The sequence below is a fragment of the Coenobita brevimanus genome, chromosome 80 (assembly GCF_032717465.1).
Source record: "Coenobita brevimanus isolate Jiangsu-jjx chromosome 80, ASM3271746v2, whole genome shotgun sequence".
NCBI lineage: Eukaryota > Metazoa > Arthropoda > Malacostraca > Decapoda > Coenobitidae > Coenobita > Coenobita brevimanus.
This window is the reverse complement of record NC_137033.1, coordinates 58,456,295-58,480,149: the sequence shown is the minus strand read 5'-3', so window position 1 is coordinate 58,480,149 and position 23,855 is coordinate 58,456,295. Positions and strand designations below refer to the sequence as shown.

At 44.1% G+C, this 23,855-nt stretch overlaps 1 protein-coding gene across 1 annotated transcript in view; it reads right to left on the bottom strand.

The window, feature by feature from the left end:
- Positions 1 to 16,336, bottom strand: part of LOC145409367 (uncharacterized) — a 199,507-nt gene extending 183,171 nt beyond the window's left edge. The window contains exons 1-2 of the mRNA XM_080279837.1: positions 16,321 to 16,336; positions 8,965 to 10,307 (exon numbers count right to left, since the gene is read on the bottom strand). Of these exons, the coding sequence (XP_080135963.1) occupies positions 8,965 to 10,307; positions 16,321 to 16,336 (1,359 nt within the window). The remainder of the gene's footprint in view (positions 1 to 8,964; positions 10,308 to 16,320) is intronic.
- Between the last annotated feature and the right edge of the window lie 7,519 nt (positions 16,337 to 23,855).

Below are 23,855 nucleotides of genomic sequence, written 5' to 3'. Positions count from 1 at the left end.
GAATCTATAGGACCGTTCTTCAGATTGCACCAGGGTCCTTGCCATGGTAAAAGTGCAGGGAAATACGAAGAAGTTAGGCTCCTGGGTGGACTCCGCATTGGTTCTTCTCAGGGTCATAGTGCCACCACGTGCAGGCTCCTCTTCATCGCCTCTGTGGTAATCTCGGGTAACGCTGCAATACCTCATACCTTCTGTTGAATCCTCTGATAATCAATGACACGTTGACAACAGAACCACTTTACGCTATGTTGATGTGGGTTGCTCTCTGCACCATCACTTTACGCTATGGTGATCTGGGGTACTCTCTCCGCCTTCACTTTCTCATATTCACAGCTGGCGATACACTGACAACGAAATCTTCCCGGAATTAAAGTTGCTTGGCTAGTAAATAAAGCCAATCCCACGCTCCTGGCTAGACCTGGCAGCGACAAAATATTATATAATTATGTAGACTCATCTTTTTCTTCACTTAGCAGCAATCTTACTTTTTCCTTTCTCTTTTTTCTTTTTCTTTTTGACTTACTGGGAACGTAGGGTCCCTGGGCCAGGCTACTCAGTCCCGACATTTAAGGCGAGAGCGACCAGCCCCACTCTCCCCTGACTGGCGTTATGTGAGCAGTGGACCCCAGTCGGATCTTGAATTTGGCTGTCTGTTATCTTGTTCTTAGTTTTTCTTGGAGGGAACAATCTTGCGGGCTTCTGGCCTTTGGTTCCTTCTTCCTTGCATAGAAAAAATCCCCCTTATAGGCTTCATCTGTTTGGAGCGCCTTAATCCACTAAACCGCCAGGCGTCATTTGGTTATACGGTTGCCATCCATATGTTGTTTCCTGGGTTACGGAAAACCATTTGATTTGCCACTAACCGGAGAGGCACCTAAAGGCGACACTACATCGAGTGAGTGGATGACGGGAGCCCCATCTACCATTTATTGACAGCTGGTAACACACTGATAACGAACTTTTCCTTTCAATAAATTTGCTTCGCCAAAAAATAGTGCTTATTCCACTCTCCAGGTTCAGACTGCCAGCGACGAATGATTATTTAACTACACTACGTTCACTTTAACTTGGCGTAAAATTCCCATCCCCCCTTCCTCAGTACTGTACAATAGCGAGAGATTCACACAGGAATGGGGTGCTAATCACGAAGAAGTGCTGTGGAGAGGATGTGGAGCGGCTGTATTGTCCTAATTTTCCAGTAAGCTGCGGGAAGTTAGCGGTGGAAGGTCAGAATTATTCGCCTAGTCAAAGTGAAAGTATTTAGGCGGATATTTTTGACCATTTGCAGCTTAATTTCTCTAACTCAGTGGCAGACTAAGGTAATCCTACTCCTCTACATCCTCTCCACTTCTTCGTGACTAGCACCATATTCCAGTATTAATGTCTCGTTACTGCTCAGCGTCCACGATGGAAAGATGTCGATTCGGTACCTAGGTGACGTGAATATTCTAAAGTTATACAGACTCCGTAAAATGATCTGGAATTAGTTTTTCGTCACCCAACAGTATCAATGGGAACCTGGATGTGAAATTAGATGGGTGCAGTCTTTAACCCTCACTGAAAAGCAGGAAACTCGGCCTTGGAAGCGAGCATAATGGTGTTTGTAGAAGGACTGGATTGGATTGTTGATGTGGAAAGGAAATGATTGATGATGCTGGTGAGTATGTTTGGCTGAGGGACTGTCTCTCTCTCTCTCTCTCTCTCTCTCTCTCTCTCTCTCTCTCTCTCTCTCTCTCTCTGTTGGCTCAAGGAAGGAGAAGGTGAGGGAAGGTCACGACTGGAGAGCTAGGTTAATATTAGCTAGTGTGTGATGATGCTCTCTCTCTCTCTCTCTCTCTCTAAGGTTAATATTAGCTAGTGTGTGATGATTCTCTCTCTCTCTCTCTCTCTCTCTCTCTCTCTCTCTAAGGTTAATATTAGCTAGTGTGTGATGATTCTCTCTCTCTCTCTCTCTCTCTCTCTCTCTCTCTCTCTCTCTCTCTACTTTTAATATTAGCTAGTGTGTGATGATTCTCTCTCTCTCTCTCTCTCTCTCTCTCTCTCTCTCTCTCTCTAAGGGTAATATTAGCTAGTGTGTGATGATTCTCTCTCTCTCTCTCTCTAAGGTTAATATTAGCTAGTGTGTGATGATTCTCTCTCTCTCTCTAAGGGTAATATTAGCTAGTGTGTGATGATTCTCTCTCTCTCTCTAAGGGTAATATTAGCTAGTGTGTGATGATTCTCTCTCTCTCTCTAAGGGTAATATTAGCTAGTGTGTGATGATTCTCTCTCTCTCTCTCTAAGGGTAATATTAGCTAGTGTGTGATGATTCTCTCTCTCTCTCTCTCTCTCTCTAAGGGTAATATTAGCTAGTGTGTGATGATTCTCTCTCTCTCTCTCTCTCTCTCTCTAAGGATAATATTAGCTAGTGTGTGATGATTCTCTCTCTCTCTCTCTCTCTAAGGTTAATATTAGCTAGTGTGTGATGATTCTCTCTCTCTCTCTCTCTCTCTCTCTCTCTCTCTGAGGTTAATATTAGCTAGTGTGTGATGATTCTCTCTCTCTCTCTCTCTCTCTCTCTCTCTCTAAGGTTAATATTAGCTAGTGTGTGATGATTCTCTCTCTCTCTCTCTCTCTCTCTCTGAGGTTAATATTAGCTAGTGGGTGATGATTCTCTCTCTCTCTCTCTCTCTCTCTCTCTCTCTCTCTCTCTAAGGGTAATATTAGCTAGTGTGTGATGATTCTCTCTCTCTCTCTCTCTCTCTCTAAGGTTAATATTAGCTAGTGTGTGATGATTCTCTCTCTCTCTCTCTCTCTCTCTCTGAGGGTAATATTAGCTAGTGTGTGATGATTCTCTCTCTCTCTCTCTCTCTCTCTCTCTAAGGGTAATATTAGCTAGTGTGTGATGATTCTCTCTCTCTCTCTCTCTCTCTAAGGGTAATATTAGCTAGTGTGTGATGATTCTCTCTCTCTCTCTCTCTCTGAGAGTAATATTAGCTAGTGTGTGATGATTCTCTCTCTCTCTCTCTCTCTCTCTCTCTCTCTCTCTCTCTCTAAGGGTAATATTAGCTAGTGTGTGATGATTCTCTCTCTCTCTCTCTCTCTCTCTCTCTCTCTCTCTCTCTCTAAGGTTAATATTAGCTAGTGTGTGATGATTCTCTCTCTCTCTCTCTCTCTCTCTCTCTCTCTCTCTAAGGGTAATATTAGCTAGTGTGTGATGATTCTCTCTCTCTCTCTCTCTCTCTCTCTCTCTCTCTCTCTCTCTATGGATAATATTAGCTAGTGTGTGATGATTCTCTCTCTCTCTCTCTCTCTCTCTCTCTCTCTAAGGTTAATATTAGCTAGTGTGTGATGATTCTCTCTCTCTCTCTCTCTCTCTCTCTCTCTCTCTGAGGGTAATATTAGCTAGTGTGTGATGATTCTCTCTCTCTCTCTCTCTCTCTCTCTCTCTCTCTCTCTCTCTGAGGGTAATATTAGCTAGTGTGTGATGATTCTCTCTCTCTCTCTCTCTCTCTCTCTCTCTCTCTGAGGGTAATATTAGCTAGTGTGTGATGATTCTCTCTCTCTCTCTCTCTCTCTCTCTCTCTCTCTCTCTCTCTCTCTGAGGGTAATATTAGCTAGTGTGTGATGATTCTCTCTCTCTCTCTCTCTCTCTCTCTCTCTCTCTCTCTCTAAGGGTAATATTAGCTAGTGTGTGATGATTCTCTCTCTCTCTCTCTCTCTCTCTCTCTCTAAGGGTAATATTAGCTAGTGTGTGATGATTCTCTCTCTCTCTCTCTCTCTCTCTCTCTGAGAGTAATATTAGCTAGTGTGTGATGATTCTCTCTCTCTCTCTCTCTCTAAGGGTAATATTAGCTAGTGTGTGATGATTCTCTCTCTCTCTCTCTCTCTCTCTCTCTCTCTCTAAGGTTAATATTAGCTAGTGTGTGATGATTCTCTCTCTCTCTCTCTCTCTCTCTCTCTCTCTCTCTCTAAGGGTAATATTAGCTAGTGTGTGATGATTCTCTCTCTCTCTCTCTCTCTCTCTCTGAGGGTAATATTAGCTAGTGTGTGATGATTCTCTCTCTCTCTCTCTCTCTCTCTCTCTCTCTCTCTCTAAGGTTAATATTAGCTAGTGTGTGATGATTCTCTCTCTCTCTCTCTCTCTCTCTCTCTCTCTCTAAGGTTAATATTAGCTAGTGTGTGATGATTCTCTCTCTCTCTCTCTCTCTCTCTCTCTCTCTCTCTCTCTCTCTGAGGGTAATATTAGCTAGTGTGTGATGATTCTCTCTCTCTCTCTCTCTCTCTCTCTCTGAGGGTGATATTAGCTAGTGTGTGATGATTCTCTCTCTCTCTCTCTCTCTCTCTCTGAGGGTAATATTAGCTAGTGTGTGATGATTCTCTCTCTCTCTCTCTCTCTCTCTCTCTCTCTCTCTCTCTCTCTAAGGGTAATATTAGCTAGTGTGTGATGATTCTCTCTCTCTCTCTCTCTCTCTCTCTAAGGGTAATATTAGCTAGTGTGTGATGATTCTCTCTCTCTCTCTCTAAGGGTAATATTAGCTAGTGTGTGATGATTCTCTCTCTCTCTCTCTAAGGTTAATATTAGCTAGTGTGTGATGATTCTCTCTCTCTCTCTCTCTCTCTCTCTCTCTCTCTCTCTAAGGGTAATATTAGCTAGTGTGTGATGATTCTCTCTCTCTCTCTCTCTCTCTCTCTCTCTCTCTCTCTCTCTCTCTAAGGGTAATATTAGCTAGTGTGTGATGATTCTCTCTCTCTCTCTCTCTCTCTCTCTCTCTCTCTCTCTCCTTGTAATATTAGATAGTGTGTGATGTATCTCTCTCTCTCTCTCTCTCTCTCTCTCTCTCTCTCTCTCTCTCTCTAAGGTTAATATTAGCTTATAGTGTGTGATGATTCTCTCTCTCTCTCTCTCTCTCTCTCTCTCTCTCTCTCTCTCTCTCTCTCTCTCTCTCTAAGGTTAATATTAGCTTATAGTGTGTGATGATTCTCTCTCTCTCTCTCTCTCTCTCTCTCTCTCTCTCTCTCTCTCTAAGGTTAATATTACCTAGTGTGTGATGATGCTCTCTCTCTCTCTCTCTCTCTCTCTCTCTCTCTAAGGTTAATATTAGCTAGTGTGTGATGATTCTCTCTCTCTCTCTCTCTCTCTCTCTCTCTCTCTCTCTCTCTCTCTCTCACCTATATTTTCTTGTATTTTTACCTGTCCTTGTCATTCTTCTTTACTCCTTCCCCGTTTCTTTTCCATTCCTTGGCCTGTATTCCTTTGCATCTTATCCTAAGCGATTTATTTTGCATATTACACCTTACTATACTCTTCTGTGTCATTTAAATCATTCAAATACCACAATACTGGGCATAAAAAGCATACAGACTGATATTAACTAGCCGTATCCGAAAATAAATCGCTAAGGAAAAGGTGTTGGGGCGCTTCCTTCACCGACAAGACAGGCTACTCATTCGCGACATTTAAGGCGTGTGTGACCAGCCTCAGTAACCCCTGAGTGGCATTTCATTGCAATAAACGTCACCTGAGGGCAGCACCACATCACCACATCGAGTGAGTAGATGGTGGGCTGGAGCATCTTAATCCACTAGACCAACAGGCGACATTTAGTTATAATTTTACCTTTCATCGCAGTTAATGTCACCTGAGGGCAGTACCACATCACCACATCGAGTGAGTGGATGGTGGGCTCCCAATCAATCTCTTCTCAACCAAATCAGTGGAATAATATGGTGGGACGAACTTATTCATGGTGATATATATCTGCTACTACTACTACTACTACTACTACTACTACTGCTACTACTACTACTACTACTACTACTACTACTACTACTACTACTACTACTACTACTACTACTACTACTATTGCTACTACTACTACTGCTACTACTACTACTACTACTACTACTACTACTACTACTACTACTACTACTACTACTACTACTACTACTGCTACTACTACTACTACTACTACTACTACTAAAACTACAACAACAACAACTGCTACTACTACTTCTCACCGCCGGATTAAGGGGGGGGCCCAAGGGGCCCGGGCCCTGGGCCACCCACCAAGAGGAGGCCTCCCACCAGAGCAACTTGTGTTCATTTCATTTCGTGTTTATGCATTACATATTACAGCATTGGATGAATAGTCCCCGTTCAGTATTTCCTAACTAAAAGTGTCCTATTTATATATTAGGATTTAGGTTACCAGTCTGTGGTGTATGCCATTGGGGGAGTTGGAAAGGGGGCCTCCCTTCCAAGCGGGCCCCGGGCCTCCCACATGCTTAATCCAGCCGTGCTACTTCTTCTACCACTACTATTATCATTATTATTACTACTACTACTATTATTACTACTATTGCTACTACTACTACTCCTACAACTACTACTACTACTACTACTACAACTACTACTAAAACTACTACAACTACTACTACAACTAATACTACTAAAACTACTGCTATTACTGCCACTACAACAACAACAGCTACTACTACAACTACAACTTCTACTACTACTACAACTAGTATTACTGTATTTTCTTTGACGATAAGGGAAAGGGCCTGGTATCTGAATGGACTTGGGTTCGATCCTAGCTGAGGCAGGGAACAGTTTCAGGAGCTGGATTTCTTTAACACCCTAACATGTATTCAATATGGACGGTGGGTGTTAGCGCCGAAGTGGTGATATGAGAAGTGGAGCGTAGGAAGACTGCTTGGCCTCAGGGAAGGGACTGTTAAACCAGTATTCGAAGTGGGACATACTAACACACACACTCTCTCTCTCTCTCTCTCTCCGTCATGATCAGTAAACTACTCATCTCCACTCTCTCTCTCTCTCTCTCTCACACACACACACACACACACACACACACACACACACACACACACACACACACACACACACACACATCAGCCAGCTACTCGTCTGCCAGGCCTCCCAGCCCACCCAAGTTTGGATGAGTCGAAAAAGTTTTATCTCCAAAGTTGAACACACACGGAAAATTGCACAGATACGTGTGTGTGTGTGTGCGTGTGTGTGTGTGTGTGTGCGTGTGTGTGTGTGTGTGTGTGTGTGTGTGGGTGTGCGTGCGTGTGTGTGTGTGTGTGTGTGTGTGTGTGTGTGTGTGTGTGTGTGTGTGTGTGTGTGTGTGTGTGTGTTGGGAGCGAGTTGTAAAGCAGGGGGAACGTCCTTGCTGGGGAAATATCGCTGGAAATATTAGTGGAAATATTCTGTAGCTGAGGAAATAATGGTGAAAGCCAGAACTGGATATAAATACATAAATATATACATCAATACCCAGGGGTCTCTCTGAATTTGACTTCGCCCCCCCCCACATCCAAAAATGCCTCCCAGCTTACATTAAAACTTTTTGGAGACAGCAAAAACCATAATTAATGACACGTAGCTGTGGTAGAGAGGTTAAACGATTAAATTTTGGGTGGATGGAAGGCGAGGGAAGATGCTTAGAGAAAGGAATGGGTCTCGCTATCCCATATGCATCCCAACCCTGCCCTGTCTCACGTGGAAGTCATCAATATTCAGTAGAGAGAGAGAGAGAGAGTAGTCTGGAGTAAATTGCCCAAAGAAGACTGAAGCGAACTGGTGATGAAATAAAGGAATAATATCAAATTCTCAAGGCGTTTGGAAGAAAAAAAAATCGAAACGGAGGAAAGTGTAGAGACATAATATTCATTTTTACAAGAAAAGTACATAGATAGATAGATGAGTAGATAGAGAGATAAATAGATAGATAGATAGATGGATAGATAGATAGATAGGTAGATAGATAGATAGGGTATGCACTTACTTTTTCGTTTCTGGCGAGAGACGGGTATGTGGCGGTGATGGTAGTGTTGAGTGGACGAGAGTGTTCCCCTCCTTTCCTCCTGTTTTTCCTCCTCCTCTTCCTCCTCCTCCTCTGGCAGTCTCTTCTCTCCACTCCCACTATCCCAGTCATCAGTTTCTCCATCCTCATCACTCCAGGCATCATCATCATCATCATCATCATCATCATCATCATCATCATCATCGTAGTCAGCCTGGGTATTTTCAGGATCCATTGCCCCACTGTTCCCCAACCCTTCCTGGTGCGTTGGTGAGGGGAAAGGCGAACGGAGGGAGAGTGAGGGAGAAAAGGAGGGAGATAATGGAGAGGGAGACAAGGAGGGTGATGGAGGAGGAGGGAGGGAGATGGAGAGGGTGGAAGAGCGCCTGTGGGACCATATGCCGTGCCTCGTCATCCTCCATCTCTCCTGTTGAGTCTTAGAGGGAGATATTGTCAACCTGGTACTTGGGTTGGATGCAGTAATTCTCTCTCTCCTTGTACCCACTTCTCTCTCACTCCTTGTAGCGTGTCTTGAACTGGTCATATCCTTAGTTTTGTCCCCTCTCTCACTTCTAACAATGTGTCCTAAACTGGTCCTTGTTATGTCCACTTCTCTTGTCATCTTTCCTATTTTGTCCACTCGTTCACTTCTGGTAACGTGTCCTGAGTAAGTCACCTCTCCTGTTCTGTCTAACTCTCTCTTACTTTTGGCCATAACTCTTTTCATGTCCATCCCTCTCTCACTCTTAGTAATGTGTCTTGAACTGGTAACACTTCTAGTTCTGTCCACTTTTACACTTCTGGTAACGTGTCTTGTAGTGGTCAAAACTCTTCTTGTATTCTCTTCCCCTCTTGTGTCCTCTTCTCTTGTTGTATCTACTTCTCTCATGTCCTCTCTTCTTATGTCTCCTTCTCCTGTTGTGTCTAATTTTGTTGTTGTGTCCACTTTCCCTACAACCACCTCTCCTCTGTCCACTTCCCTTCCTGTATTCATTTCTCCTCTTTTAACTTCTCTTTCTGCACTTACTTCTGATGCTCTATCCACTTCTGTTGTATCTATTTTTCTTTTTGTATTCACTTCTTTTGTTGTATTCACTTCTCCTCTTGAATTCCCTCTTCCATCCACCTCTCTTGTTGTTTCCACTTGTCTTACGTCTTCTCTTCTTGCGTCTCCCTCTCTTGTTGTGTCAGCTTCTTCACCGTTGTCAATTTTTCCTGCGGCTGCTTCTGTTTTTCTGTCTCTTGGACTTGCTGTGTTAGAGTATCTTACTTCCACTTCTCTTGTGTCCACTCCTCTTCCACCATCAACTTCTCTTGTGTCCACTCCTCTTCCAACGTCAACTTCTCTTGTGTCCACTCCTCTTCCAACGTCAACTTCTCTTGTGTCCACTCCTCTTCCAACGTCAACTTCTCTTGTGTCCACTCCTCTTCCAACGTCAACTTCTTCCCTCATGTCCACTCCTCTTCCAGCATCAACTTCTCGTATGTCCACTCCTCTTCCAGCACCAACTTCTCTTATGTCCACTCCTCTTCCTGTATCAACTTCTTCTTTTGTGTCCACTCCTCTTCCTGCATCAACTTCTTCTTTTGTGTCCACTCCTCTTCCAACACAAACTTCCCTTGCGTCCACACCTCTCCCATCATCAACTTTTGTGTCCACTCCTCTTCCATCATCAGCTTCTCTTATATCCACTCCTCTTCCAGCATCAACTTCTTTTGTGTCCATTCCTCCTCCAGCATCAACTCCTCCTCTTGTGTCCAATGTCTCGCTCCCAACACGTCTCAAACCTGTTTTCTTCAGCTCTGGATTAATATCTTTGTCTGTACCACCTTTATTTACCGCCTCACCAGGGACCCTCCTCACCACCTTCCCGCCCGACCTTCCCCTGACCTTCTTGCTCCCTCTGCCTTCATTCCGCCTCGCAGCCTCGCCTGCCCTCGTAATGCGCTGATGTCTGGGGCTAAATGGGGGTGTTTGAGGCGTTTTATTGCCTTCAGAGGCCCCGGCAGCCTCATGCAGATTCTCCCGGGCGTCGGGGGTGATGAGGCGTGCGATGCTAGGGCGATGCTGGGAGGATTTTGACTCTGGGGATTCTGTTCTACCGTGCATATCTTGTGGCTTAGCGGCATTTTCATCACATCTACTGCCATCACGTTCACTCAGACAGTTACTTCTATCATCACATCCACTTAGACAGTTCCCTTTATCATCAGATCCACTTTGACGGCTGCCTTTATCATCAGATCCACTTACACAGTTACTTACATCAACGGATTCGTTTAGACGGTTACTTTTATCATCTTTACTTTGAAATGCACTTGGTCCGTTACCATTACCATCAAATTCACTTAGACAGTCGCTCTGATCATCACGTGTGTTATTTTCCACACCAGTCAAACAGTTATTTTCATTATTAACACAGTCCATATCACAGTCACTATCACCACACCTCCTGTCACTAGAACCACTCCTTGAACTTGAACCCTCAATAGTCCCTGATGTTGTGTTATTAAGAACCTTTAAAGTGGTTTCAAGTGACAAATAAACAACGTCCTTCAGTGTGTGCGTGACATTAGTTCTAGTTTTCGAAGGTGAAAGTGTTAGTAAAAGTGTTGGCAGAGATGTGGGTGGATTTTTATATGACGGAAAGGTAGTCCTCTTTAGCGCATGTGCCACTTTAGTTATTTTGGATCTATAAGTTGAATATTTAGATAAAAGTGATGATGAAGGTGTATCTGAGCTTTTGAATGTTGAAGAGTCATTATCTTTCAGTACGTGAGATAGTTTGGTGGTTTCTTTCGCTCGTGTAGGAACAGCAGCATTGGCCAGTAACAGGAACAGCAACAGGGACACCAGACAGCATCTCCACTCACCACCACCACCACTATCATCCACCTTAAAGACGCCAGGGAAAAGCCAGGTCCGCCACTGCCTCCACTTTCTCTCTCCACATATCGGAGAGAACATCACCACTGGGGCCAGGGGTCGGTGTCTGTGTTTATCGGGCTGTATTCCAACCATCCTATTTCTGAGTTGATTGTCCCTTGTTGCAAATGGATTTCCTCTTGCTGCACAACCATCACCGTCTGTCTTTGCATGCCTGGTAATTCAAATCATGCGTTTATTCATTCCAACAATTTCAAACTGCGGCAAAATAAACGTTTAGGATTTTTGTCTTTCGATTTTACCAGCCGAATTCTTGTACTTTCTTCATCTATATATTTGCTGAAGAAGATGGGGAATTTCCAGCTTTCTCCTTTCAGTTAAATAATTTCATTTGACTCATATACAAATATAGTTGGAAATTCTCTTTCTCTCTCTTTTTTTTTCTTCCATCTCTGGCCAAAAAATCAACCTTTTTCTTATTTATCTTGTATTTACATACTTCCTAAATACATTTAAGAATTTTTAGCTGCTGTTCAAATATCATTGCCAGACACATATACAGAATTTAAATAGGTATTGTAGCTTTTCCTGTCATCAGCCAGAAACTCGCTCGTTCGTCATTTGCCTAATTCCTGTATGACTGAGAATTTTTAGTCCTCTTTTCCCTTCCAAATGGGCTTATTTATCTGACGTATTTACAGAATAGGATTACGATTTCTTAGCCCTCTGATTGCAGCCAGATACCTTCCTTTGACTCACTAAATAAGGCTCAGATTTTTTTTTTTTTTATAATCTCATTCCTACTAAGATTTTTCGTTTTGCATCCACCATAATATTTGCACTTCTCCCATTGTTGCCGATATGTGCAGCTTTCCGTTGTCTCCCTGTTAACAGTCACGGTGAAGGTGTGTAAGCCTGATTCCTTCCATGACATGAATTCAGCTTACCGTTGACTTTGTTTTACTAGTCAATATGAATTTTGGTGCTCCTGAATCTCTAGGTTAAATTTCCCGCCGTCTTTATGTTGCTAGTCACGATGAATAGTGCTTTGTTTATAGATTTTCGTTATTTTTCCGTTACCAGCGTCGCTAATGTTTACACTTTTGAATGCTATCACATATTTATTCTTTTCCGATGTCTTTCTGTCGCCCACTCACCAGCAATGTTTACACGTCTGACCGCTTTCACACATTTTACAACTTTTCAATTCCTTTCTATCGCCTGTCACAAGCTCTGCGGTTAGTTACGATAGATGGTAATACGTTTATAGATTTCAGCTGTTTTTCCGTTACCTGGGTCGCTAATTTTTACACCTTTGAATGCTGTTACAGATTTATCCTTTTCCGATGTCTTTCTGTCGCCACTCACCAAGAATGTTTACACTTCTGCCTGCTGTTACATATTTTACAGCTTTTCGATTCCTTCCTACCGCCAATCACAAGTTGAGCTGTTTACTTTTTGCATCGATACATGTAAACAGATTGGCTTTTGTGGCTAAAGGTGAGAAATCGTTGGCACTCTCACTAAACGACCCACTACACTTCTTTCACGTTAACTTGGCCCTGATATTCGTCCATTTGCAGTTAATTTCACGTAGCTCAGTGGCGAAAATAGATTTACGGCTCTGCTCCTTTTTCATAGCACTTCTTCTTGACTAGCATAATATTCTAGGGTTAATCTCTTGCTTCACGGCTCTGTTTCATTTCCATAGCACTTCTTCTTGACTAGCATCATATTCTAGGGTTAATCTCTTGCTTCAGGTCCGCATACAAGAGGGAGAGATGGCGATTTTAGGCCAAGTTAGAGTGAAAAGAGTATAGGTGGGTGTGGAGATTGCAGGGAGCCCAGGCATTCGTGTGAGTGAACAGGGGGGAAGTGATGGGAAGGAACGTTGCCAAGCCTAAACGTTCGCTGGCTTAAACGTTGCCAGGCCCAAACGTTACCAAGCCCAAACGTTACCAAGCCCAAACGTTACCAGGCCTAAATGTTGCCAAGCCCAAACGTTGCCAGGCTCAAACGTTGCCAGGCCCAAACGTTGTCAGGCTAAAACGTTGCCAAGCTCATCAGATCACAGTCCTCAAAGGGTCAAATTGGTTTATTACTGAACTATATTGTATTTTATATTTTGACCTCTAGTGACATTCTGATTTAAACTACCTTATTATGACTGTCTTGTTGCTTATCGTGTCAGTCTCGTCAGGTTATCATCTTCATCAGTCCTGTCATGGCCCTCTTGTTTATCGATATCAGGGCGACATGGAGGCGATTTGTTTGTGGCCACCCCTGACGGGATTAAGGCGTCTGGCAATAGCTGGACTCTTAACACATTATCATCTACGATCCAGCCCATATTTCGTAGATTATTGGCCCCATATTTGTTTCTTCCACATCAGTTAATTTTTCTGTACCCATTATTCAACATGTTTTTTATTTACTATCACGTCAGGGCTTCCAATTCAGTAGTAATTATTCGACGTCTCACACCTTAATGTAAAATGGATGTTAGCCTCACTTCCCAAGAACATTATGTATTTCCTCGATGGCACACACACACACACACACACACACACACACACACACACACACACACACACACACACACACACACACACACACACACACACACACACACAAAACGAGCTTCACGTAACTATTTTCATTCGACTGTGCCTCCCCATACATGAGAAATGTCCTCCACACAGGGGCAAATATAACCCGTGTATAAAGTCAGCAACTGTGCAGGGGTAAAGAAGGTACGGAGTCGGCTTTGCACACCTAATCTCTTGGAAGCAGATTTTACAAGAGATGTAATATGATCTTTTCAAGAAAAATCCCAAGGGAATGAAACCCTAAGTATGTTTAAACGTGATGCAGGATTGAGCTGGATATTGTTAAAAATTAGAGGCTACTCCGGCGGAAGATTTTGACGGGTTGAAAAACTGCGTCTTTGATGCATTAATAACAACTAGATTATTTTACCCCAGTCACAGATACGAGCCAAGTCAGACATTAGGTGTGCCATAGCCTCATCCCTTGTTTGTTGAAGTAACTGCTGAGATGGACGTTGTGGGAACCTAATGGATAGGTGAAGGGTGGAGTCATCAGCGTATGAGTGGATAGGGTTAGATGTACAGCTTAGAAGATCATTGATGAATAGAAGGAAGAGAGTTGGTGATAGGACAGAGCCCTGAGGAACACCACTGTTGATAGATCTAGGAGAAGAACGATGGCCGTCTACAACAGCGGCTATAGAACGACCAGAAAGGAAGCTAGCGATGAAGGCACAGATAGAAGGATAGAAACCGTAAGAGGGCAGTTTGGAAATTAAAGATTTATGCCAGACTCGATCGAAAGCCTTTGAGATGTCAAGTGCAATTGCAAAGCTTTCGCCAAAGTCACGAAAGGAGGATGACCAGGAGTCTGAAAGGTAGGTGAGAAGATCGCCAGTAGAGCGTCCCTGACGGAACCCATATTGATGAAAGGAAAAAAGGTTGTGATAGGAAAGGTCCTTTAAAATGTTTTGTTAAGAATAGATTCAAAAAATTTTGAAATACAGGATGTTGAAACAAATGGGCGATAGTGAGAAGACAGGGAATGATCACCTTTCTTCGGGGCAAGCTGAATGAGAGCAAACTTCCAGCAAAAAGGAAAGGTACAAGTTGACATACAAAGGCGAAAGAGTATACCTAGGCAGGGTGTAAGCACAGAAGCACAGTTCTTGAGGACAACAGGAGGGACCCCATCAGGCCCAGGCGGGGACGAGTATTGTTTTCACTCGGTTTGTTTGTCTGTCTGTCTGTTAACAGATTTATGCGAAAACTACTGGTGTGATTTTGACTGAAATTACAGGGATGATGGGCTATGACCTTCTGATCACCTGAATTTTGGGACAAATTGGGTGAAGGCCCAGGCTGTAGGCCCAGATGATATTAAACAACATCATTTTTTCGCCATAACTCCTTTTAATTTCCTTATATCTACATGACACCGAAACCTAAAGGTGCATATCAGATCTGCATCCTATAACATGCCTCATTACATCAGGGGTATCACCCCCCAGTTAGCGGTAGGGGGGTCAGTGTCAGGTGGGTCGGGCTTCAAATTTCAAATGGGCCTATAATCGTTAATTTTCACCCGATTTACTCCAAATTTGACATGTGACATCTCTGACTAGATATCTTGTTGTGTTTATACATAAGCACTAAAATGACTGCCGAGGACTGGTTTCCTATGCCCGGCACCTCTTTCTGTTAGTAATGAGGCCAATGATGGCAGAAATTACGTCAGCTGAAGAAATTTTAATGTCAACCATGAGGAAGTCAGAGAGGGGAAGTGACAGAGGAACAGCACCGGAATCATCTAAGGTGGAATTGATGAAAGTCTGATCGAAAAGTTCTGTTTTAGCAGTAGAAGAAATAGCTACAGAACCATCAGAGTGGAAAAGAGGAGGGAAGGATGACGAGGTAAAGTTATTAGGTTTTTGGCAAGGTGTCAGAAGAAGCAGGGAGAATTCGAGTTAGAGAGTTCAGAGCATCTAATATGAATAAAATTATTTTTGGCCAAGCGAACAACAGACTTAGCACGATTCCTGGCAGAAACATACAAGAGGTGAGATTCAAGGATGGGTTGGCTCCGGTACATCTTACAGGCCCTCTCCTTGTTGTGGACAGCAGTAGAACAAGCGTGATTAAACCAAGGTTTCTTTGCATTAGTCAAGGGATATGAGAAAGGAATGTATGCTTCCATGCCCGAGAGAATAACCTAGTTCCGTCATGCGCAAGGCACACCCAGATGGCTCCCGGCCATGGAAGCAATAATCATTCCAGCGAAAATCAAAGAAGTACTGCCTGAGGGCCTCCCAATCCGCAGCTCCAAAGTGCCACAGCCGCCGCTTCTTGGGAGGGTCCACAGGTCTTACTGGAGTGATAGGACAGGTTAAGGTGATCAGGTTGTGGTAGGAGGAGCCCATCGGAGAGAAAAGATTAACAGTGTAAGCAGAAGGATTAGTGTGTGTGTGTGTGAGTGGAGAGAGAGAGAGAGAGAGAGAGAGAGAGAGAGAGAGAGAGAGAGAGAGAGAGAGAGATGTTTCAGAAAATGTTATTCATCGCCCATTTCTTTTTTACCCCTTCACGAACGTAGGAGCCCGAGGCTAGGCTACTGAATCGCAACATTTAAGGTATGGGCGACTAATCCATGAGTGGCATTATATTAGCTTTAAATCCCAACCACCTCTCAGATATAAACCCTTACAGAGTCTGGTTGGAGCGCCGTAACCCAACAAACCGCCAGGCCTCATTGGTTACATGGCCGCCACATTCCCTACTAAGTGGCGTCCTTGTATGTAGAAAACCATTTGGATTGTCAGTCAGTGTAGAACATCCTAAGGGCAACACCATCACTACAGCAAGTGAGTGGATGATAGGCGTCCCCACCTAAAAAAAGGGGGGGGGGCACAAACTCCCCCATCTCTCCCATCCTCCCTCCTGCACCACCACCTCCACCATCTGCCGCCATATGTGTGAAATTAGGAACAGTGCTATATGAAGTCTCTCTCTCTCTCTCTCTCTCTCTCTCTCTCTCTCTCTCTCAGTATTCGAAAGGGAGTACTGACCTAGACCTCACGATGCACCCCTTCCATGATCGCGACAACTCTAGCATTTAAATTCAAGGTAACGCCAGGTAATATCCTTCTGCTGGGATTGGGTTTACAGGAGCCCGTATTTTCCTCAGCTTATACATCACGATTATGTTAAGCTGAGGGTGAGCCGTAGGAGGGTGTTAATATTGACGCCGTTAACCCTCTCACGGTCGGGACAACTCTAGTACTCTGTTCCAGTTGATGGCGGACGATTTCATTCAGCTGATAAGTCACAGGCGCCTGAGTGATAAGTTGATTAGAATATTTTATAAGGAATTGAAGGCTTTTTTCATGTTGTACCCCCAAGTTCATCTCAGTGTGAACCCAGTGGACTGCAGGCTGAAGTTACCCCTCTCCTTCAGCCCACCATCCTCCTTTTGGGGGATCGGGATGTAGCTGAGGGACGTTTGAATTTACCGGGCAGAACCGCCACCCGGACAAATCGGTGCCACTACATGAAGGCGTCCCAGTGGAGCACCCTTTAATTTGTGTCAATATTAAAAATCACATATACATAACACCATCTAGTCATCACCAATTCGTCGTATATTTCGTCTCCAGCACAGACTGAATCAGTAACAAGTTTTCTCTTATATCCATGCCGGCATTTTTCCCCTATCGTATTCTACTGGGTCATTTATTTTGTTCTCAGTATTAATTTCTATCTCATTCATCTGTTTCTTAGTTATATATCCTTCATTTTCGCCTTTTTAAATAATTTGTACAATGGAAACACTACAATCATCACAGCCCACACTATAATTTCCATTTTCCATTACTTCACTGAAACGTCAATTCTCAAGACACGTCCGAACGAGTGACGAGGAGCAGGAGAGAGACGGACGCACGTACACCCACCCTGCCAGTCCGCGGAGCACTGAGGACAACCTGGACAAGGCAGGGACGAAATGTAAAGGGAAGTGAGAGACTCTGGAGGTGTGGGTGCCAGATGCTGCGTGGCCTAGTGAAAGCAGATGAATTCTCCCGAGGCGCAGCTGGGGTGTTTATTCATCGCCTCCAGACAGTACACCCAGGACCCGCAGCTGAGAGGTCGCGGGTTCGATTACTGGGGTTGACTGCGGGATACTTGGGCAAGGTCTCATTTTCCTCAGGCAGGTGGCACCTAGAACTAAAATTAGGGATCTGGATTGTACAGCGACTTGGCGGATCGTGTTCTGAAGGAAGGCAATACTGTTTCCCATCATAAACAAACATACAAGACCATCTACCTCACATGCACCCTGCCTCTTCTCCCCACACCCCTTCCCAACTCTACGTAAGCCATCCTGGAAGGGTTGCTTGGCTGTAAACCTTCGAAATGGAGAGATTTAGGCTTGCACTGGAATGTAAAAGACAATACAACAGGCAGCATATGAACCTGGAGTAACCTTGATGTGCAGGAGAGGTCTAGCATTAGTATACTTGACAGCCCTCACATAATCACGTTTGTTGGTGGCACTGACAGGAATGAATGGAGGTGTCAACAGATGAGAAAGTAAGACTGATGCATGAAAGTCGGTAATTGCAGCTAGCCCTCAGCTTCACAAACACGCTGCTCCAGGTTCATGTGTGCCCACCTGTACGTAAACAGCTTGTCGCAGTGTGCGGGAATATTCGATGTTTGTTTTCCTTGTCACTAAAGCTTCTGTGTGTTTGTGATTGTCTCTTAACCGGAAAACACTGGTCACTCATTTTTGGATTCTGCTTTGGCACTTGCACCCTCTCCTGAAAGCCGCATCCTCACCATCTAATTCTTCCTCTGATTCCCTTCTCCCGTTCAACTTGGCGGTAAAGGGGGTCTGGGTCTGGATACTCTCCCTCCATTGTTTGTCAACTGAGGTATAGTAATTTTCCAGCTCGCCAGAGGGAAAAATAATTGCCTTTTGTTAGTAAAATGTTAACAGCCAATCGCACAATAGCCCCTTCGACGTGTTGGGGTCAAGGTTAGGCCAGATTGATCTAATACACTTATGAACAAATGACTTTACTCTTGTTACTCTAACGTGGCCTAAAATTGCCACCTCACCATTTTGAATGCTGAGTTGTAGCAATAGATTTACAGTAATTATGATGCTAGTCAAGAAGATGTGCTGTGGGAAGGATGTAAAGTCTAGCACTGCATTTTCTGCCACAGAGCTACGTGAAATATGTCACCAGTAGACGAGAATCTGGGCCAGTTTAAGGTAAATAAACTATAGCATACTAACCCTGAAGGCATTACGTGATCATTGGGGCTGATAGTTTTCAGGTGATTCCTCCGACTGGGGCATTCTAACCACTAAACCACCAAGTGCTAACACAAGTGAAGAGATTATTGAGAGGGATTTACGTGTTTTCTTGCATACACTTCCATTAGTCTAACCCAACTATACTCTTTTTATTCTAACTTGGCCAAGATTTTCGTCCTTTTGCAGCTTATATCTCGTAGCTCGGTGGCAGAAGACAGTGCTACGGCTCCTCTTTCCACAGCACTTCCTCGTGACTAGCACCATATGTTAGAACTAATCTATTGCCACATCTCAGCAATGAAGACGGGGAGATGGCAATTTTAGGCCAAGGTAAGGTAAATAGAGTATAGGAAAGCTTTGTTATGAGATGGTAAAGCAATGCTGGTCTCTCTTCCCTTTAGTGATGGATCTGCTAATATTCACCTACCGTTTCAGACACAGCACTGTATCCATTCTCTCTCTCTCTCTCTCTCTCTCTCTCTCTCTCTCTCTCTCTCTCTCTCTCTCTCACACACATTAACGATGCTGGGGTAAATATTTGAGCCCAGTATTTGACGAATTAACTTTTCCATCAACGTAAATCCTACTGTAAGTGCCTCACACCATTACATCTCACCACTTTGACACACACCATTACATCTCACCACTTTGACACACACCATTACATCTCACCACTTTGACACACACACACACCATCACATGTCACCACTTTGACACACACACACCATTACATCTCACCACTTTGACACACACCATCACATCTCACCACTTTGACACACACATCATTACATCTCACCACTTTGACACACCATTACATCTCACCACTTTGACACACACACACACCATTACATCTCACCACTTTGACACACACACACCATTACATCTCACCACTTTGACACACACACACCATTACATCTCACCACTTTGACACACCATTACATCTCACCACTTTGACACACACACCATTACATCTCACCACTTTGACACACACACCATTACATCTCACCACTTTGACACACACCATTACATCTCATCACTTTGACACACACACCATTACATCTCACCACTTTGACACACACCATTACATCTCACCACTTTGACACACACACCACTACATCTCACCACTTTGACACACACACCATTACATCTCACCACTTTGACACACACCATTACATCTCACCACTTTGACACACACCATTACATCTCACCACTTTGACACACACACCATGGCATCTCACCACTTTGACACACACCATTACATCTCACCACTTTGACACACACACACACATCATTGCATCTCACCACTTTGACACACACCATTGCATCTCACCACTTTGACACACACACCATTACATCTTACCACTTTGACACACACCATTGCATCTCACCACTTTGACACACACACCATTACATCTCACCACTTTGACACACACACCATTGCATCTCACCACTTTGACACACACACACCATTACATCTCACCACTTTGATACACACACCATTGCATCTCACCACTTTGACAGACACACACCATTACATCTCACCACTTTGACACACCATTACATCTCACCACTTTGACACACACACACACCATTACATCTCACCACTTTGACACACACACCATTACATCTCACCACTTTGACACACACCATTACATCTCATCACTTTGACACACACACCATTACATCTCACCACTTTGACACACACCATTACATCTCACCACTTTGACACACACACCATTGCATCTCACCACTTTGACACACACACACCATTACATCTCACCACTTTGACACACACACCATTACATCTCACCACTTTGACACACACACCATTGCATCTCACCACTTTGACACACACACACCATTACATCTCACCACTTTGATACACACACCATTGCATCTCACCACATTGACACACACACACCATTACATCTCACCACTTTGACACACACCATTACATCTCACCACTTTGACACACACATCCACCTTTCCTGTCTGTGAGCCTTGTGGAAAGTCAACTAAGTCCGGTTTAACTCAATTCAAAACATTAATTTCCTCTGTCATATACTGCTGAATCGAACCCGGGTCCTTTCAGATGTCAGACGAGTTGCAAGGTAAAGTGCCGTGGTGAAAAGTGCTGGTATTATTATTATTGTTATTGTTATTATTATTATTATTATTATTATTAATATTATTGTTATTATTATTATTATTATTATTATTATTATTATTATTACTGTTACTACTACTACTACTACGACTACTGTTATTATTATTATTATTATTATTATTATTATTATTATCATTATTGCTCTTATTATTATTATTATTATTATTATTATTATTATTATCATTATTATTATTAATAATATTCACACTCAAATGTCGGGACCAACTGCCTAGCCCTGGGCTCCTACGCTCCTCATGGCGCAATGTAGGATTGGATGATGGATGGATGGATGGATTATTAGCAGTAGTAGTAGTAATAGTAGTAGTAGTAGTGGTAGTAGAAGTAGTAGTAGTAGTAGTAGTAGTAGTAGTAGTAGTAGGAGTAGTAGTTGTTGTTGTTGTTGTTGTACTTGTTGCTGCCATGTTCGTTATTTATTGTTGTTATTGTTGTCGTTGCTGTTATTGTTCCTCTTATAGTTGTTGCTGTAGGCCTACGTCCATCTGAATCGTGAACCCAGTGGACTACAGGCTGGAATTCCCCTTCTCCGGCAGCCCACCACCCTCGGGGATAGAGAGGGAGCTGAGGCACGTTTGTATAGCCGGGCAGTGGAGCCGCCTGGTTATATTTGTGCCACCACGTGAAGGCGTCCCTCTCCAGCGCTGGCGGGGTGAGTAAAGCTTGGTTGAGGATGCATTCTCCCTAACACCTCTTCCTAAGCGATTTATTTTTGGATATGGCTGGTTAATATCCTTCTGTACGTAACTGATGCAGAGTATGGTGACGCTGGAAGGATTTATACAACACAGGAAAGGAGAGTAAGGGGTAATAAACAAAATAAATCGCTAAGGAAGAGGTGTTACGGAGCTTCCTCAACCGGCGGGAAAACACACCTTCAAAAATAAGACAGTGCTACGCCTTTACATCCTCTCCATAGCACTTCCTCGTGACCAGCATCTTATTCTGGTGTTTGGCTATTCTTACAACTCAGCATTCAAGATGGAGAGACGGCAATTTTAGGCCAAGTTAGAGTAAAAAGAGTGTACCACAGCACCACACCACGCCACACGACCAGCCACATCACAACACCACCCTACATCACGCCAGACAACCAGCCACACCACAACACCACCCTGCATCACACCACAACACCACCCATCACACCACAACACCACCCTGCATCACACCACAACACCACCCTACATCACACCACAACACCACCCAACATCACACCACAACACCACCCTACATCACACCACAACACCACCCTACATCACACCACAACACCACCCTACATCACACCACAACACCACCCTACATCACACCACAACACCACCCTACATCACACCACAACACCACCCTACATCACACCACAACACCACCCTACATCACACCACAACACCACCCTACATCACACCACAACACCACCCTACATCACACCACAACACCACCCTACATCACACCACAACACCACCCTACATCACACCACAACACCACCCTACATCACACCACAACACCACCCTACATCACACCACAACACCACCCTACATCACACCACAACACCACCCTACATCATACCACAACACCACCCTACATCACACCACAACACCACCCTACATCACACCACAACACCACCCTACATCACACCACAACACCACCCTACATCACACCACAACACCACCCTACATCACACCACAACACCACAACACCACCCTACATCACACCACAACACCACCCTACATCACACCACAACACCACAACACCACCCTACATCACACCACAACACCACCCTACATCATACCACAACACCACCCTACATCACACCACAACACCACCCTACATCACACCACAACACCACCCTACATCACACCACAACACCACCCTACATCACACCACAACACCACCCTACATCACACCACAACACCACCCTACATCACACCACAACACCACCCTACATCACACCACAACACCACCCTACATCACACCACAACACCACCCTACATCACACCACAACACCACCCTACATCACACCACAACACCACCCTACATCACACCACAACACCACAACACCACCCTACATCACACCACAACACCACCCTACATCACACCACAACACCACCCTACATCACACCACAACACCACAACACCACCCTACATCACACCACAACACCACCCTACATCACACCACAACACCACAACACCACCCTACATCACACCACAACACCACCCTACATCATACCACAACACCACCCTACATCACACCACAACACCACCCTACATCACACCACAACACCACCCTACATCACACCACAACACCACCCTACATCACACCACAACACCACCCTACATCACACCACAACACCACCCTACATCACACCACAACACCACCCTACATCACACCACAACACCACCCTACATCACACCACAACACCACCCTACATCACACCACAACACCACCCTACATCACACCACAACACCACAACACCACCCTACATCACACCACAACACCACCCTACATCACACCACAACACCACCCTACATCACACCACAACACCACAACACCACCCTACATCACACCACAACACCACCCTACATCGCACCACAACACCACCCTACATCACACCACAACACCACCCTACATCACACCACAACACCACCCTACATCACACCACAACACCACCCTACATCACACCACAACACCACCCTACATCACACCACAACACCACCCTACATCACACCACAACACCACCCTACATCACACCACAACACCACCCTACACCACACCAGCAACACCACCCTACATCACACCACAACACCACCCTACATCACACCACAACACCACCCTACATCACACCAGCAACCAACCACACCACACCACCACATCAACAGGCTGGGGTAAAGAAGACCTCACTATACGCCATTCACTTTAACTTGGCTTAGATATAAGATTCTTGTAGGTGCCATTTTTGTCCTAATAATACTCTCTATATTACCAAAATTTTGTGTTTCTCTCCAAACCTAAGTATTTCATTTACTTGTGCCTAAATATCTGACTTGTTTCCAGTTTACGCTTGTGTGTGTGTTTTTTTTAACTTCAAATAGCATCTGTTCTGTATCACCGTCACGA